This window comes from Grammomys surdaster, unplaced genomic scaffold, assembly GCF_004785775.1.
Source record: "Grammomys surdaster isolate TR1022 unplaced genomic scaffold, NIH_TR_1.0 243, whole genome shotgun sequence".
NCBI lineage: Eukaryota > Metazoa > Chordata > Mammalia > Rodentia > Muridae > Grammomys > Grammomys surdaster.
The window spans coordinates 4,785,263-4,801,050 of NW_021604688.1; the positions used below are offsets into that span (position 1 = coordinate 4,785,263).

Here is a 15,788-nt window from a genome sequence, read left to right on the forward strand (position 1 = left end):
CTTTTGCTGGGATTCTTGATCTTGACTCTGGAGGAGCTTGTCCATCAAGGTCTCTGTTCTCCATTCACCAGGCCTCACTCCCTCCCTGTCTCAGTTATAGATTCTTTCTTTCTTTCTTTATCTTTCTTTCTTTCTTTCTTTCTTTCTTTCTTTCTTTCTTTCTTTCTTTCTTTCTTTCTTTCTTTCTTCTTCTTTCTCCTCTTCTTTCCTCCTCCTCTTTCTCCTCCTTCTCCTCCCTTCTCCTCTTCCTCCCCTTCTTCTTCTTCTTCTTCTCCTTCTCCTTCTCCTTCTCCTTCTCCTTCTCCTCCTCCTCCTCCTCTTTCTCCTCCTTCTCCTCTTCCTCCCCTCCTCCTCTTCCTCCTCCTCCTCCTCCTCTTCCTCCTCCTCTCTTCTCTCTGTCTCTCTGTCTCTGTCTCTCTCTTCTCTCTCTGCTACAGGGTCTCATGTACCCAGGGTGGTTTCAAACTCACTACATAGTTTAGACTAACTTTATTTTTTTATTTTTATTTTTTTTTTGGTGATATAAAATTTTTCATAATTCTTTTTTTTATTATTATTTTTTTTATTTTTATTGGATGTTTTATTTACATTTCCTATGTTGTCCCCTTACCCCATCCCCCACCCACCCAGGAACCCCCAATCCCTTCACCCCTCCTCCTTCTTCTCTGTGGATGTAACCTCTATCTACACCCCCCTCACTCCCACCTCCCCACCCTCAAAATTCCCACCCCCTGGGGCATCCAGCCTTCATGTGGTCAAGGTTCTCTTCTTCCACCTATGCCCAGCAGGGCCCTCCACTCTTACATATTCAACTGAAGCGCTGGATCCCTCCCTAAGTGCTCCCAGGCTGGTGGTTTAGACCCTGGGAGCTGTGGTTGGTTGGTATTGTTGCTCTCCTCATGGTGCCTCAAATCCTTTCAGCTCCTTCAGTCTTCACTCTAACTCCTCTATTGAGAACCCCATGATCAGTTCAATGGCTAGTTGTGAGTATCTGCCTCTGAGTATGTCAGACTCTTGAAGACCTCTGAGGAGACATCCATATCAGGCTCTTATCAGCATGCACTTCCTGACTTCCACATCAGCATCTACCTTTGGTGACTGCACATGGGATAGATACTCAGGTGGAGTGTTAGACTAATTTTAAACTGAGTTTCCTGCCTCTACCTCCCAAATGCTGGGATTATAGGCCTGTGTCCCCAGGAGTGGTTTTCTGTAGCACTGGGGACTGAATCCAGGGCTTCCATCCTGCTAGGCAAACACTGCCAACCAAGCTACATTCTCAATGACATTTGTTTATTTAGCTACTTACTCTATACCTTCCTTTGACCCATAAAAAAGAACTGGCTTGTTAAAACACACAGACTAAAAGGTGAGGTACATGTCTAAGATAAGCAGTAAGAACAGCTAACAGAAACCAGAGACAAGCACAAAGAGATCTGTCACAGATGTTCAGTTGCCACCCATGGACTGCAAGTTTCCATTCGAGAGGAATGAGGAAAACAGTCAAGCAGGAGGTTCCAATCAGGGAAGAGGGGAGACCCACTTCTAACTCAGACCATTGGAGGTGGGAGATCACAGCCAGACTTCAAGGGACTGAATGGAATATTCTGAGCCTCTCACGTTTAACATGAATCCTGTTTGTTGAGTCTATCAGGATGTACATTTTTATAAAGGATTAATAATTTAAGATAGAACTAGCGACTGGCCTAGACTACCTGGTTGGCCGCTTATAGAAGTGGAACAAAATATAACTTGAGCCCAGCTTTGAATGCTGAGCCAAAAAGCTCACCTTGTGGGGCAGGAGGAGACCCTGGGATATGCTTCTGCAACAGACACAATAGGTTGGCTAGTTTTGTGTCAACTTGATACAGGATAGAGTTATCTGAAAGGAGGGATGCTCAATTGAGGTACATAAGATCCACCGTAAGGTATTTCCTTAATTAGAAATTGAGGGGGTACCTAGACCACTCTATGTGGTGCCATTCTGGGGCTGGTGGTCCTGGGTTCTATAAGAAGGCAGGCTGAGCAAGTCATGGGGAGCGGACCAGTAAGCAGCACCTCTCCAAGGCTTCTCTATCAGCTCCTGTCTCCAGGTTCTTGTCTCCCTTCTTCCTCAAGTTGCTTTGGTCATGGGCACCATAAACCTTAATGTCTTAGATAAGGTTTCTAAGGCTGTGACAAAACACTATGACCAGAAAGCAAGCTGGAGAGAAAAGGGTTTATATTTGGCTTATATTTACTTATGGTTCATTGTTGAAGAAAGTCAGGACAGGAACTCAAACAGAGCAGGATCCTGAAGGCAGGAGCTGACACAGAAGACAAGGAAGGGGCTTGCAATCCATAGATTTCCATAGCCTGCTTTCTTACAGAACCCAGTACCACCATCCTAGGAATGACACTACCCACCACCATGGGCTGGTCCCTCCCCCACTGATCACTAATTAAGAAAATGCCTTACAGCTGGATATTACAGAGGCATTTCCTCAGCTGAGGTTCCTTCCTCTCTGATGACTCTAGCTTGTGTTTAGGACACAAAATCAGCCTGTACACCTCACTATAACAGTGTCTTTGTAGGGTTGTGTCTTCTCCCTTGCCCAGGTCCTTCCTTAGTAAGGCACAAGGCCAACTTACATTCAGTGACAGCAGTTCCTCTCACCCCAACAGCTTGCCTGTGCTTAGTGCTTCAAAGATCTAATTTCTCCTGGTGTTTGCAGGATGAATGCTGGTGACTGTGGCCTGAGGTTTTGCAGTGTAGTATATTACAAGGACTATTTGCAGCAAGCCAGCCCAGGCCTTGGTGACTATCTCTCATGAAAACAAACGGGAGGAAACTGCTAGCTAGAGATAAAGATTCGTTTCTGGTCTTTCTAAAGACAAAGCCCCTTCCTAGACGATGCCAGACTCTGGAAACGATGTTTGGAACATACCAGTTTGTCTATTTCTGTTATCCTCCTTGCTAGGCTGTTTGGGATGCTCTGCAGAGACAGACAGCTGGATTTGTGCTGACAGATTTCAGACTTTCTCCATGTGCAGCTTCTGTTAGGAATATGACTGATTAATATCCCCATCCCACAAAAGGCTTGTGAACTGAAAGCTTGGTCCCCAAATGGTGGCTCAGTTGAGGGGTGACCGGATCGTGAATGTGCTAACTTTTTCAGGTGTTTTGGTCATAGCAACAGAAAGTTGACCAAGAGTTCTCTGACTCCAAAACAGTACAGCAAAGATGACATCAACTCAGAGCATTTCTAGAGGAGTTTTGCCACCCTGTGCTTATTTCTTCCTAACCTACACTTTGTCTGAAAGGGTTCAGAAACTGAGTAATTTCTCTATTCAATTGTTAGTAATAAAATGCCAGACAGGCATGGTGGTGCACGCCTTGGGAGGCAGCGGAAGGAGGATCAGCCTGGTCTACAAAGGAAGTTCCAGGACAGACAGGGCTGTCTCAAAAAACCAAAACAAGCAAACAAAAACACCCCCAAAAAACATGTCTTTGCTTAGTTTATTATGGAGAAATTCAAACACATACAGAGTAGACTGGTGTGGGGAGCTTCTTGGCACACAATAGCTGACTTGTGGCCAATACTATTTCAACACTACTTCATTTCCTCCCTCCCACACCATCCTAAAACAAATCTCAGATATCAAATCACTCTGTCCATAAATGTTTCAGCCTTTGTCTCTAAAATATGAGCCCTTTCCTTAACACTATATACCAGCAGTCTGATTAAAAGTACTCATAAATATCTTCACATATCAAAATCTATCAAGTTTATAATTGTCTTATAAATAGTTTAAGTTTTTCATTTGAACCAGGATCCAAATAAGGCTCATGCATTCTCTCAGATGAGAGCATTATTGGAAATTGATTTGACTGTTTCATGTAGGAAGCCATCATTGTGACATCTCTGTAGGGTACCTGGTCCTATCTGATGATGGGTCAAATCCTGTGATCTCTTCCCATGAGGCATGGGTTCAAAAAAGTGCTATCTGATGGGAAATACTTTGGCCCTTTGTACAGGGTCATCAACAGTTACAAAGCACATTTGAAGTCTGGGTGGATACATGCTTTAACTCTGGAGACATGGTGTAGTGATCTGAGTGTAAAATATGTTGGAATAGTTGGTGCCTGGGGTGGGTGGCAGTTTTGGAAGGTTGTTGGGTGGTAAAGCCTCTCTGGAGAAGTGGGTCACTGGAGCAGGCCTTGAAGGGTTACAGTCCAGCCTTATTTCTTGTCTGTTCTGTGTCATGGCCATGGTTGCAGTGCGGCCAGCTGCCTCATGCTCCTGCTGTCATGATATCCTATAACAACGGGCATGTATTCCTTCTTGTCGGGCATTTGGTCACTGCAAGAAGAGTAACTACAGTGATAAGAAGGTCTTCCTCACCCCAGCTCTGCAAGGTGTATCTCTAACATTCTGGTCACTTTAAGGTACACCTCAAGGCTCTTCTCTTACAGGGAAGACATGCAGCAGGTATCAGGACTCACCTCAGAGCAGTCTTGATATCAGTGTGGTCTTAAGAAAAAATACAAATTTTTAAAAAGGATTTCTATTATTTCTATATGTATGAGAGTTTGCCTGCGTGTATGTATTTTCTTGCCCAGTGAAGTCAGTAATGGATGCCCTGGAACTGGAGTTAGAGATACCTGTGGGTCACCATGTGAGTGCTGGGAACCAAGCCTGGGTCCCCTGCAAAAGCAACAGAGTAGTCTTAAAGCCTAAACCTCCAAAATCTGTTTTCCTCTATCTAGCTAAATACTTTTCCTTTTAAGAGCTGGATTTCTCTTTTGGCCCCTGGAAGCCAATGCCACAATTCACCACGCGGCAGAGACAAATACATCAGCAGCAGGCAGGCCATAATGGGTAAAGTCATTCAACAGTACAGTAGAAAACACACAGAAACTTCTGATCCAAAGAAAGGCCAGAATGCTTATCAGGCTCCAGAACAATCCAGACCTGTGTGTCTTCATTGCACATTCTTTGAAAGTGTTGGATGAGTTCACAACTTGCAAACAAAATTCAGGGACTTGCTTGAGTTAATTTAAATGCCTAATTTTACTGCATTTCTTATCAAACAATTTTTATTTGAGGCAACAACTGAAGTACGATTTAATTCAACTAGGAAGGCTGTACTTGGAGTGGGGGAAAAAAAAACCCTCACAGTAAAGGCAGACATTCTTTCCAAAGCCCGGAGCTGACATTTTCAGATTGACAGCAGAAATACTTGTTTTCATGAAACAAAGTCACAAGTGCAGTCTGCTTTCGAGGCCATTCCCACTTCATCTCCACTTCTGCGGTTCAGGGCACAATGCTCGTGGCCTTCCTCAGGGCCAGGTAGCCTGTGACCACATCTGAAGGCAGCCTGCGAATATAGGAGAATTCCTCAACAGTGCTGAAGCGCAGCTTGCTCTGAGGGTCTGTGTAGTTGGCCTGGGTGCAAAACAGGAAGAGAGAAGGATGGAAAGTTGTTGGTGAGGATATTTCAAGTACAAACTTTAATCTTTTTCCACTTTACTTGAAGTAAAATACATCTTCATTATGTTTTGCCGTCACTAGCAACACTAAATTGCTTGCTTTGGCAAAAACTCATTCATCTCTCCAAACTTGAGAAATGCACCAAGGGACATACTGGAGGAAGAGGAAACAGTGCCATCAGACCCTGGGACACTTCTTATTAGTGGTCACATGTCCCTGCTTTCTAACTCCCATCTCTGCAGACTCCTGGCCAGTAAGAGAGCTGAGAATAAGTGACTGGTGAATGTTCAGTCCAAGGTGGACCAAGTCCCATCCCTTCCAAGGCTCAAGGACAGGAGCAGAGAGATGTAAGAGCTGGGGGATGGGGGGTGGGGGACGGAGGATGGAGAGTGGGGCCTGGGAAGGAATACTACTTCAGATACTGTCTCCTGTCTGTTTTGGTGAGCTCTGGCTGTGCAGCAATTAGGTTAGCTACCTAGCAGGGGTGAGCCACCCTCAGGTCCTCAGCAGGATGTAGGCACATGAATTTGGCTTGGATTATCTGGCTCCATATGTAAACCTATGAACCAGCCTCGGTGTGGCTCCATATGCTGCAGCCTCACTCCTACCACCAAACTGCACCGAGCTGGCCACCGACTTCACACCTCACTGCCAAGAAAGCTGCTGTATAAACAATCTGGAATACAGAGATCTTGTGGCACAGACAAAATGGTCACCAAAAAGAGCTGAAACAGACCAGACCCAGCAGTCAACATGCAGCGCTCTGAATAGAAAGGAACGTGTCAAATAATATCCCTGAGCCATCCCATCCTCCTCTGTGTTCTGTCCCTCAAGACTGGAGGAAAACACAGGCTGCTTGGCAGAGAGGGACTCGGCAAACAGCTTTACCCCACTGCCCCGATTTTAGGATGACAGGTATGGTTCACACTTCCCCATATCCTCTGGAGCCACAAGAGTCATCATAGCTTTTGTAAAGAGGGTTCCATGCAGATGTGACACACCCCCATGCCTTTCTCCTGTGCCCAAGGAAGATGAACTATATACTGTCATCTAAAAAGTAAAATGAAAATATTACATAGAGGATGAAAGTACCCTTTACCAACATCTTCTACCTCAAAGTCTTGTTTCTCCTGAGAAAGCCACTGTTAGGTGGGGACCCTTCCAGAGTTTTAAAATTTATACCCTTACTAACCAAAGCAAGCAGAGAAATTATCCAGTGTGTTTATGTGTGTCTTTATGTACCACCACCATATAATCTACACGGTTAGGCATCATCTAGTCAGGAATGTACCCTGGAATGTCATCCATGTTGTTGCCACACGGATCTGGGAGCTCACAGAACAGTAGGAAGACACTGCAGCAGCAGACCTTCAAGGGACCCCAAAACCTTGCTAACAGTCGCTCAGGGATATTCTTAAGTTCCTTGCACATCCTATTTTTCCAGGGAGCTGCATAAAAAGGCAAACAGCCAGGTCATATGGGTTTAGTTTTATTTTGTTTTTCTTAAGAAGAAAATATCAAACTGCCACTCAAGGGAGGTGTGTCAATGTCCTTTCTACCCGCAAGCCAGTGCATGAACATACAATTCCTGTACATCCAGGATGAAATGTACAAGCTAGCATCCTCAGTCCTCCCATCTGACGCTCTTTCCAGCTCCCAGTGAGGCTGAATCCCTGCCTGCTCGTCTGTATTCCTTCTGCTGTTGCCTAGCTCGTCCTCATTTCTCTTAAGGACCCTCTGTCGGTGGTTTGGTAGTAAGGTTCCTCGTCTGAAGACCTTAAATCTTACATGCAACGTGAAGTAATATTTTTCAAAACGATGCTATGCCTCTTCACAGGTGAAAGCCACTGTACCAACTGCTTGCCATGGTTGAGGAGAAAGTGAACACACCAAGGGGCTAGCTTCCATGTCTGCTCATAAACCATGAGTTCCAGCTGCTCAAAATGGCAAGGGCAAGATTCCCATCTGAGGACAAAACAGTAATGGGGCCATAGCAGCTTTCCTGCTGCAGGGAACCCCTGAAGTGAGTGAAGCACACGGTGCAGCAGACCAGAGGCAGCAGAAGACCAATGACCAAGAACACAGCAGTCACAGACGCAGTTCAGGAAGTCATTCTATTAAAAGCCGTGGGATCAGATTGCCAAATGGAAGAAAAGCCGGAAGTAGAATAAAAAAAAAATTCTTTAAATTTTTATTTCTCTAAAAACTAACTGAAGCAAGAACTAATAATAGTCTACTTTGTGTAATCTTACAAATAAACACGACAGCTTAGAACACAAGAACGTGCCAGAAGGAGATGAATTAGTACCAGAGCTTCATTCGCATTCCAGACAAGCAGTGTAGTGCTGAACATAAACTCAGACTATGGCGAGATGGGCACCAGGACCATGAGGACAGCCACTCAGCTTTGATAAAGACGGAGGTATAAATAGCAACCTAGATGTCCGGTTAGCCAGGTACCCTCAGGAGGAAACCATGTGACGCAGCTCCATTGCAGAGCATCCTGTAAAGGATCGGACCAGCAGCTAGCTGTGGTGGCTTGTGCCTTTAATCCCAGCACTCCTGAGGCTGAGGCAGGGGAATCATGTATGAGCACAGGAGTTCAAGGCTACTAGAGAAACACAAGAAGACTACTCATCTCAAAACAACACAAGGAAAACCTGAGACAAAGTTGTCAACAACAAGGACAATTTGAGAAACTGCCACAGTTAAGGCTGGTCTAAAGAGTTACGACAACTAATTATGACATGGTAACCTAGACAGGATAGGACACTGGGCTTGGCCAAAAGCTAAGGACATTTATCCCCACCCCTCCTATTCCCAACCTGCCCTTCTCTCTCCCTCCCCTCCTCTCTCTGTTGGTGGTACTAAGGATCAAGCCACCCAATACACTGAGGCAAAGCTTTATCACTGGGCTCTGGTGGCCCCAAACTAAGCAAAGGGAAATAAACTGGGAACAATGCCATCCTTACTGGTTCACTAATCAGAACAAATGCACCACAGTCGTTTACAGAACGAGCTAAATCTGGAGTCTGTGAGAAGGCCCCCAGAATAGCCTCTCAGTTTCACTGTAAGCTAAAACTGTTACAAAGTGTTTAACATGCCCAATTAGACTGACAGAAGACCAGAGCAAGGGACAAAGGCACACAGAGGGAACAGAGAAAACAGCTAGGGGAGGTAGATTAAACTCGCCTACACTAATGGCCGCTGGAAATGTGAACCACATAAAACTAGCACCTGGAGTCAGACTGTCAGATGGGTACAAAGCAAGACCCTCTCTACCCAGTCTAAATACAAAAATACAGACTAAGGAAAACAAACAAACAAATAAATACCAACTGCATGGCAGATATGACATGCAAACTTGCACAAAAAGAAAGCTGGAACAGTGTTCTAGTTCATTCTATGGTGCTATTCAAAAAAATACCTGGATGCCTTATAAAGAAATGAGGCTTATAGTGCTGGAGAGACGGCTCAATGGTTAGAGCACCTGCTGGATACCCAGCTACAGGATGTCCTCAGAGGATACCAGGCACACACATGGTGGACATGCAGACTAAACACTTTCACATATAAAGCGTGTATACGTGTGTGTGTGTGTGTGTGTGTGTGTGTGTATGTGTATGTGTGTGTGTGTGTGTGTATTTTCTTTTTAAAAAAAATCTTTTTTTAATAGTTAATTTTCTTTTTTCTTTTTAAAGATTTATTTATTTATTTTATTTATGATTACACTGTCACTGTCTTCAGACACACCAGAATAGGGCATCCAATCTCATTACAGATGGTTGTGAGCCACCATGTGGTTGCTGGGATTTGAACTCAGGACCTCTGGAAGAGCAGTCAGTGCTCTTAACTGCTGAGCCATCGCTCCAGCCCCGTGTATTTTCTTCTTAAAGAAGAAAAGGGGCTTAGTAATCTCTCAATGTTGGCATCCTGCTGAAGGCCCCACCTGGCTGCATTTCAACATGGTGTGAAGAAAACAGGCCAAGTACAGGGAAGGCATGCATGTACAGAAAGAAGAGGAAAAATGAGGCTCTTTCCATGACAGCCCTCTCCTGCAGAAACAGGTCCATTCCTATGGGAGCTGACTCATATGTGACCCATTTTTAAGAAACATCATTGGGCTGGAGAGATGGCTCAGCAGTTAAGAGCACTGCTGCTCTTCCAGAGGTCCTGAGTTCAATTCCCAGCAACCACATGGTGGCTCACAACCACCTGCAATGGGGTCTGGTGCCCTTTTCTGGTGTGTCTGAAGACAGCAATGGTGAATATATAAAATAAAATTTAAAAAGCTTTAAAAAAAAAAGGAAAAAACAAAAAAAGAAACATCATTAATTCACCAGGCCTACCTCTTTAGGCTCAACTCCACCATACAGAGGCCAAGTTCACAGCAAATAGCATTAAAAGAACAAACACCTTGACCCATATCTATATGAATCAGACAGAAGCATACCAGAACAATGAAGTGAACCAGGAGCTGACAGAGAGTAAGCGATTCTCCTAGTATAATGGATACAATGAATTTGGCCAGTTTGTGACAGATGGGGGAGTCAGTTATCCTCACTAAACTGCAAAGCACGGAAATGATACACAGATGAATTTTAAACATAGCATGCTTTGTTGTTTCTATAATTAGCAGAAAAAGCCACGTTTCAGATTTACTAGAGATGGATGAGGCTGGGCTGGAGTTTCTCTACAGGCTCTGCACCCGGAGTGGAAGCAGGCTCTCCAGGCCAAGAATCAGCTTTTCCTTGATCCCACACCTCCAGCTCTGCTCCAGAGGTGTGAAGGGACTGCTGGGGGCAGGGGAGGGCACAGGACCAGGTACATACAGTACCACATGGACAGAGGGCTCTTTTACATATGTTGGTTACATTTGGGAAGAGGCTTCTAAGTCTGTGCTTGTTCTCATTTAAAGATCCATTCTATGGTTCTGGGCATGGTAGGCAGTTGCTCGACCACTGAGCTATAGCATCAGCTCAGAACATTTGTTTTTAAACTACCACCAACTGTGTAATATGAGTATTTTAAAAGCTTAAGAGTAAAAACAGAAAGGCTGGTTCATTCATATTGTCACATACAGTTAACTATCAGAGGAAAAACAGTGAAAATTCTGTGTCTTGCTTACTGGAGTAATGGCGCCTCCAGGTTATCCCACATAGACACTCAGGTCACAGCATGAATCTGGGCAGGGCCATCTGTCTAGAGATACAAAACTGAAATCTTATATTCAATGCTACTATAGACAGATGTAATTATACTCACGAGAAGGCCTGAAACATCAGAATACTTCTTAGCTGGCTTAAAGGATGGAGGAGCGTCAATACTAAAGTCTAAAAGGAAGAAAGAAAAGAAGATCACCAAACAGCCTTCCAAATATCCCAATCCCCTCCTTTATTCTAAGCTAACATGACAACAGTCCTGAAATTTTCCTTTGTGATTACACACTTACAGCAGCCAATGGGGATTAAACAGAAAAGTAAGTGAGACGGTTCAAAAACAGCCTAGCACGTCACAGACTAAGTGTGGGCGCAGCTAGGGTCCTGCCCTGCTACCAGAGACAAGGTCCTACAGTGGAACCCAAGGTGCCATCTACCCACAGCCTACTTCACAGGCTCCAGCTAAGAGGCACTGGCAGAGATGAAAACCCACACAGCCTCTAGCTGAGTCCACACACCCAGACTCCAGTGGTCCACACCCAGATGACTAACTTGTCACCCTCTGAGTCACCTCTATGAAAGACACACAGCAGGGCAGGAGGTGGAGAGGTCTTGGAACCTAAAGTTTCCAATGTAGCTGAGCAGAACATCAAATGGATTCTGCCCAGGCCAGGCCATCCTACAGTGGGAGGAGAGAGTGAGCGAGTGGCTGGTACCTGCACGCTGCAGACTTTCCAGTCCTCACATTAGGTGGGCTATGTTGTTTGTGAAAAGACTTAAAGAGTAGATTTTAAAATGAGAAGCCTAATAGAAACATCAACATTATCACGGCAGGATCTACTTCTCCAGAATGAAATTTTAAATAATGATACTAAAAACCACACACCCATGACAAACAAACAGACTCAAACCAACTCAGTGGAAAGGGAATACATGCAGAATATCCCTGGATGGGTGCCACTGCACGGTTCTCAGGCTAAGAACATTTCCCTGAAATAACACAAACACGAGCAAATAACGTAGGCTTGTTGTAAGGAAGTTCCTGTCTGCATTACAAACACATGGAAGGCTCTAGACAGCTCACAGTTAGGATCGTTCAGTTGCCATGGCAACGCCCTTTCAGCAGCGAGGATCTGTTTGAGGTTCTTCCAGGTTCTATTCTTCTTGCCAGCTACTGCGCCACCATGGCCAGAGTGCTTGAATTAAAGAGGGGTTAGAAGAGACAAGTCAGTGGAAGACACACCCAGAGAATCGATGATTCTATCAGGAACCATCTGTGCCACTGAGACCTTTAAAAGTACCTCACTGTAGACTTTAATCTTTTCTTGAAAGAACATGGTTTTTAGCTATGCATGGTGGATGTTCCTATAATCCCAGCACTCAGGAGGTAGACTCAGAAAAATTGGGAGTTCAAGGCCAGCCTCAGTTACAGGATGAGTTTGAGGCCAGCCTGTGCTACAGGAGACCCTTTCTCAAAAGCCAAAAACAAACCAAAAAACTAAAATAAACAAGCAAACAAAAAGAACCTATTTTGGGGGCTCTTCAAACCCACAAGTGTGCTGGTGAAAGGATAGGAGTAAGAGGCTATTTTTCAGCATGCACACAGGAAAAATTCTTTATAGGGTCCAATCTAGTTGAATTCACTTATGACCTCATTCTTTTAAAATAAGTTTACCACAAAGTTGGATTTACTCTGGAGACTACATCTCTAAACCCCCTCAGAGGGTGTGTCACAGTGCTTCATAATCACTAGTGATCCTGGAAAACTCAAATAAGCTTCAATCATGGTATGGCAAGCCTTCTGGAAATTTCTTTCTGTGCTATAAAGATTAAAAGCATGAAATGGAAAAGACTACTAACATATTTGCAGACCCTGGCTACAGAGGATTGCCAAAACTCATTAATAAATACACCTTTAAAGTTATCATTTCTAACTGGTTACTTAATATAACCCTCATGAATCAAAGGGATTTAAAGGGTTAGTGAGGAGTGTTCCTATTTTAATTGTATACCTCAAGCTTCTTTTAAAATTATTTAAAGCCAATTAAAAAAACACAGGGAAACAATCATGGAAAAGATGCCTCCTCAAAGTTCTAAGATCTGTCCTCTGGGGAATTCTGAAAGAGCCTGGTATACTGGGAGATCACAAAGGGTCTTTTCTGTCCAGTCCCATATCCCTCCTCCCCCCAACTGCCACCCCCCCAATCCCTACTCCCCCTTACTCCTCCACCCCCACTTCAACAGCCCACAGGAGAAGGTGGCAAATGGGATTGAGGGAGAGGGTACTTCAGAGCTGTCTCAGGCCAGCTAGATCAGAGGCCAGTACCCTGTATTTGTATACCACCTTATATGCTTACCACAAAGTTGGGATCCTTAAAGGGCAATGGCTTGGCAGCTTTCTCCACAGGCCCCGAGCTGATCTCAGAGGACGCCATTTTACTCTCACTCATGGCTTCAATGCTGACACCCTTAAAGCAGGGAAAAAAGATCTTAGAAGCCAAGTGGGTTCTCCACTTCTGCTCTCCAGAGAACAGACATGAAAGTGCACAGGGCTCCAGCAGGTAAACTTCCCTGGAGGCTAGGGAAAACTCTGTGTAAAGAGAGGTCACTGCAGACACAAGCAGGGGCCCAGGTGCCACGTGTCCCAGCGTCTCAGTGCCAGGCTCAGGCATCTGTCCTACAGTGGTCTCATTTAATTCTGACAACTGCTACTAAGGAGGTGCAGTTATGCCTGCTTACAGAAAACGGAGGGTCGGGGACTACAGCAACATAGAAGAGAACTTTTCAATAGAAATCCATTTCCTGACACCACACGATCTAAGTCCTTATATTGTCAATGATATAAGACGGTGGTGATCTTGTCAACTGTCTTGAAATACAAAGGCTAGCCTTAAGAGTCTGGACTTCAAGGGTCTAATTTGGACAGAAAACCCAGGCTGGAGCTGCTCTGAGGACTGCAGGGCATGGGAATTCTGAGAAAGAGGGAGCCGGAGGGACGGGGTCAGCTGGTTGCAGCTGGAATGCAGTGTCCTGTCAAGAAGCTGATCTGGTTTAAAACAAACCTTTACGCTAACAAGCCGGGGGAAAAAAGAAGCTGACGTAAGAAGTGTTGTCTGATTATAAATCAATTCTACAACAAACGTTTAGGAACAGAGGCATTGTCTTCACAGAGCCAAAGACATGTCAGGTATGGATTTCATGAGTTTCTCAATATTGACACTGGTACAAGCAAATCTCTTCCAAGACAGTGCACTCCCACCATTCCAGAACACTCTCTTGTCCCTTCCTGGCCAAGCCCTCCCAGTTCCAAGGCCAACCACTGTTCTGATTCTTTTACATCACTTTCATCTCTTCCAGAAGAGCCTTCCAGAGTCTTACAAGTGAAATCTGATGCTGTGTGGCTTGTACCGGCCTCTTTAGGTCAGATGGAGCTTTGACGTCCTCACAGGGCTTAGTAGCTCATCAATTTTCTTATTTCTCAGCAGACTAGAATTCACTACACAGATGTGTTAAAACCTATTTATCCATTTTCTGCTGAACGATTTTTTTATTTTCAATTATAGAGCTGCTATGCACACACACACATGCACACATGTGCACACACGCGCACACACACACACACACATTCAGCCATACAAATGGAAATAAATCAAGCTGTTGGCTAGTTTTTATTGTCAACTTAATACATGTCACCTGGGAACAAGAAAAAGACAATGAAGAATTGTCTTGATCAGAGTGGCCTATGTCTACACAGGGAGCTGTCTTGAAGGATGATTGATGGGAAACAAGTCCCCTGTGGGTTCCGCAGCACCCAACATAAGCAGGCAAGCCTGGGCCATATAAAAAAGCTAGCAGAGCCCGCCAGAGGGAAAGCAAGCTGGGAAGCAGCAATCCTCCATGGTTTCGACATTAAGCTCCTGACTTGACTTCTCTCAATGACAGACTGTCACCTGAAAGTGAAAGCTGAAGTAAATCCTGTCCTACCCTGAGGTACTTCTGTCAATACTCTTGGTGTTGATCACAGAGACAGGAATCAAACTAGTGCAGGTATCGTGGCGCACGCCTTTAACCTCAGCACTTGGGAGGCAGAGGCAGGCACTCAAAATCTGTGAGTTTGGTGGGACTGCAAGATGGTGCAACCACTTTGGAAATCAGTGTGGCGGTTCCTCAGAAAATTGGACATAGCATTACCTGAGGATCCAGCTATACCACTCCTAGGCATATACCCAGAAGATGCTCGAACATATAACAAGGACATATGCTCAACTATGTTCTTAGCAGCCTTATTTATAATAGCCAGGAACTGGAAAGAACCCAGATGTCCTTCAACTGAGGAATGGATTCAAAAAATGTGGTATATTTACACAATGGAGTATTACTCAGCTATTAAAAACAATGAATTCGAGAGTTTCCTAGGTAAATGGATGGAACTAGAAATTATCATCCTGAGTGAAGTAAGCCAATCACAAAAGAACACACATGGTATTCACTCACTGATTATTGGATATTAGCCCAGAACCTTGAAATGCCCAAGATGCAACTCACAGGCCACATGAAGCTCATAAAAAAGGAAGACCAAGTGGGGGTGATTCAGTTCTTCTTAGAAGGAGCAACAAAATACTCAAGGGAGCAAACATGGAGACAAAGTGAGGGACAGAAACTGAAGGAGGGGCCATTTGAAGACCTTTCCACCTGAGTATCCACCCCATATGCAGTCACCAAAGGTAGATGCTGATGTGGAAGTCAGGAAGTACATGCCGATAAGGGCCTGATATGGATGTCTCCTCAGAGGCCTTCAAGAGTCTGACATATTCAGAGGCAGATGCTCACAACTAGCCATTGAACTGATCATGAGGTTCTCAATGGAGGAGTTAGAGTGAGGACTGAAGGAGCTGAAAGGGTTTGTGGCACCATGAGGAGAGCAACAATACCAACCAACCACAGCTCCCAGGGTCTAAACCACCAGCCTGGGAGCACTTATGGAGGGATCCAGGGCTTCAGCTGAATATGTAAGAGTAGAGGGCCCTGCCGGGCACAGGTGGAAGATGAGATCCTTGACCTCATGAAGGCTGGACGCCCCAGGGGGTGGGAATTTTGAGGGTGGGGAAGTGGGAGTGGGGGGGTAGGTGGGGGTTACATCCACAGAGAAGAATGA

At 44.8% G+C, this 15,788-nt stretch overlaps 1 protein-coding gene across 1 annotated transcript in view; it reads right to left on the reverse strand.

The window, feature by feature from the left end:
- Positions 1–3,485: 3,485 nt before the first annotated feature.
- Ino80c (INO80 complex subunit C) overlaps positions 3,486–15,788 on the reverse strand; it is a 16,853-nt gene continuing 4,550 nt past the window's right edge. The window contains exons 2-5 of the mRNA XM_028774886.1: positions 12,991–13,101; positions 11,718–11,829; positions 10,740–10,807; positions 3,486–5,429 (exon numbers count right to left, since the gene is read on the reverse strand). Coding sequence (XP_028630719.1) covers positions 5,298–5,429; positions 10,740–10,807; positions 11,718–11,829; positions 12,991–13,101 — 423 coding nt within the window. The 3' untranslated portion in view covers positions 3,486–5,297. The remainder of the gene's footprint in view (positions 5,430–10,739; positions 10,808–11,717; positions 11,830–12,990; positions 13,102–15,788) is intronic.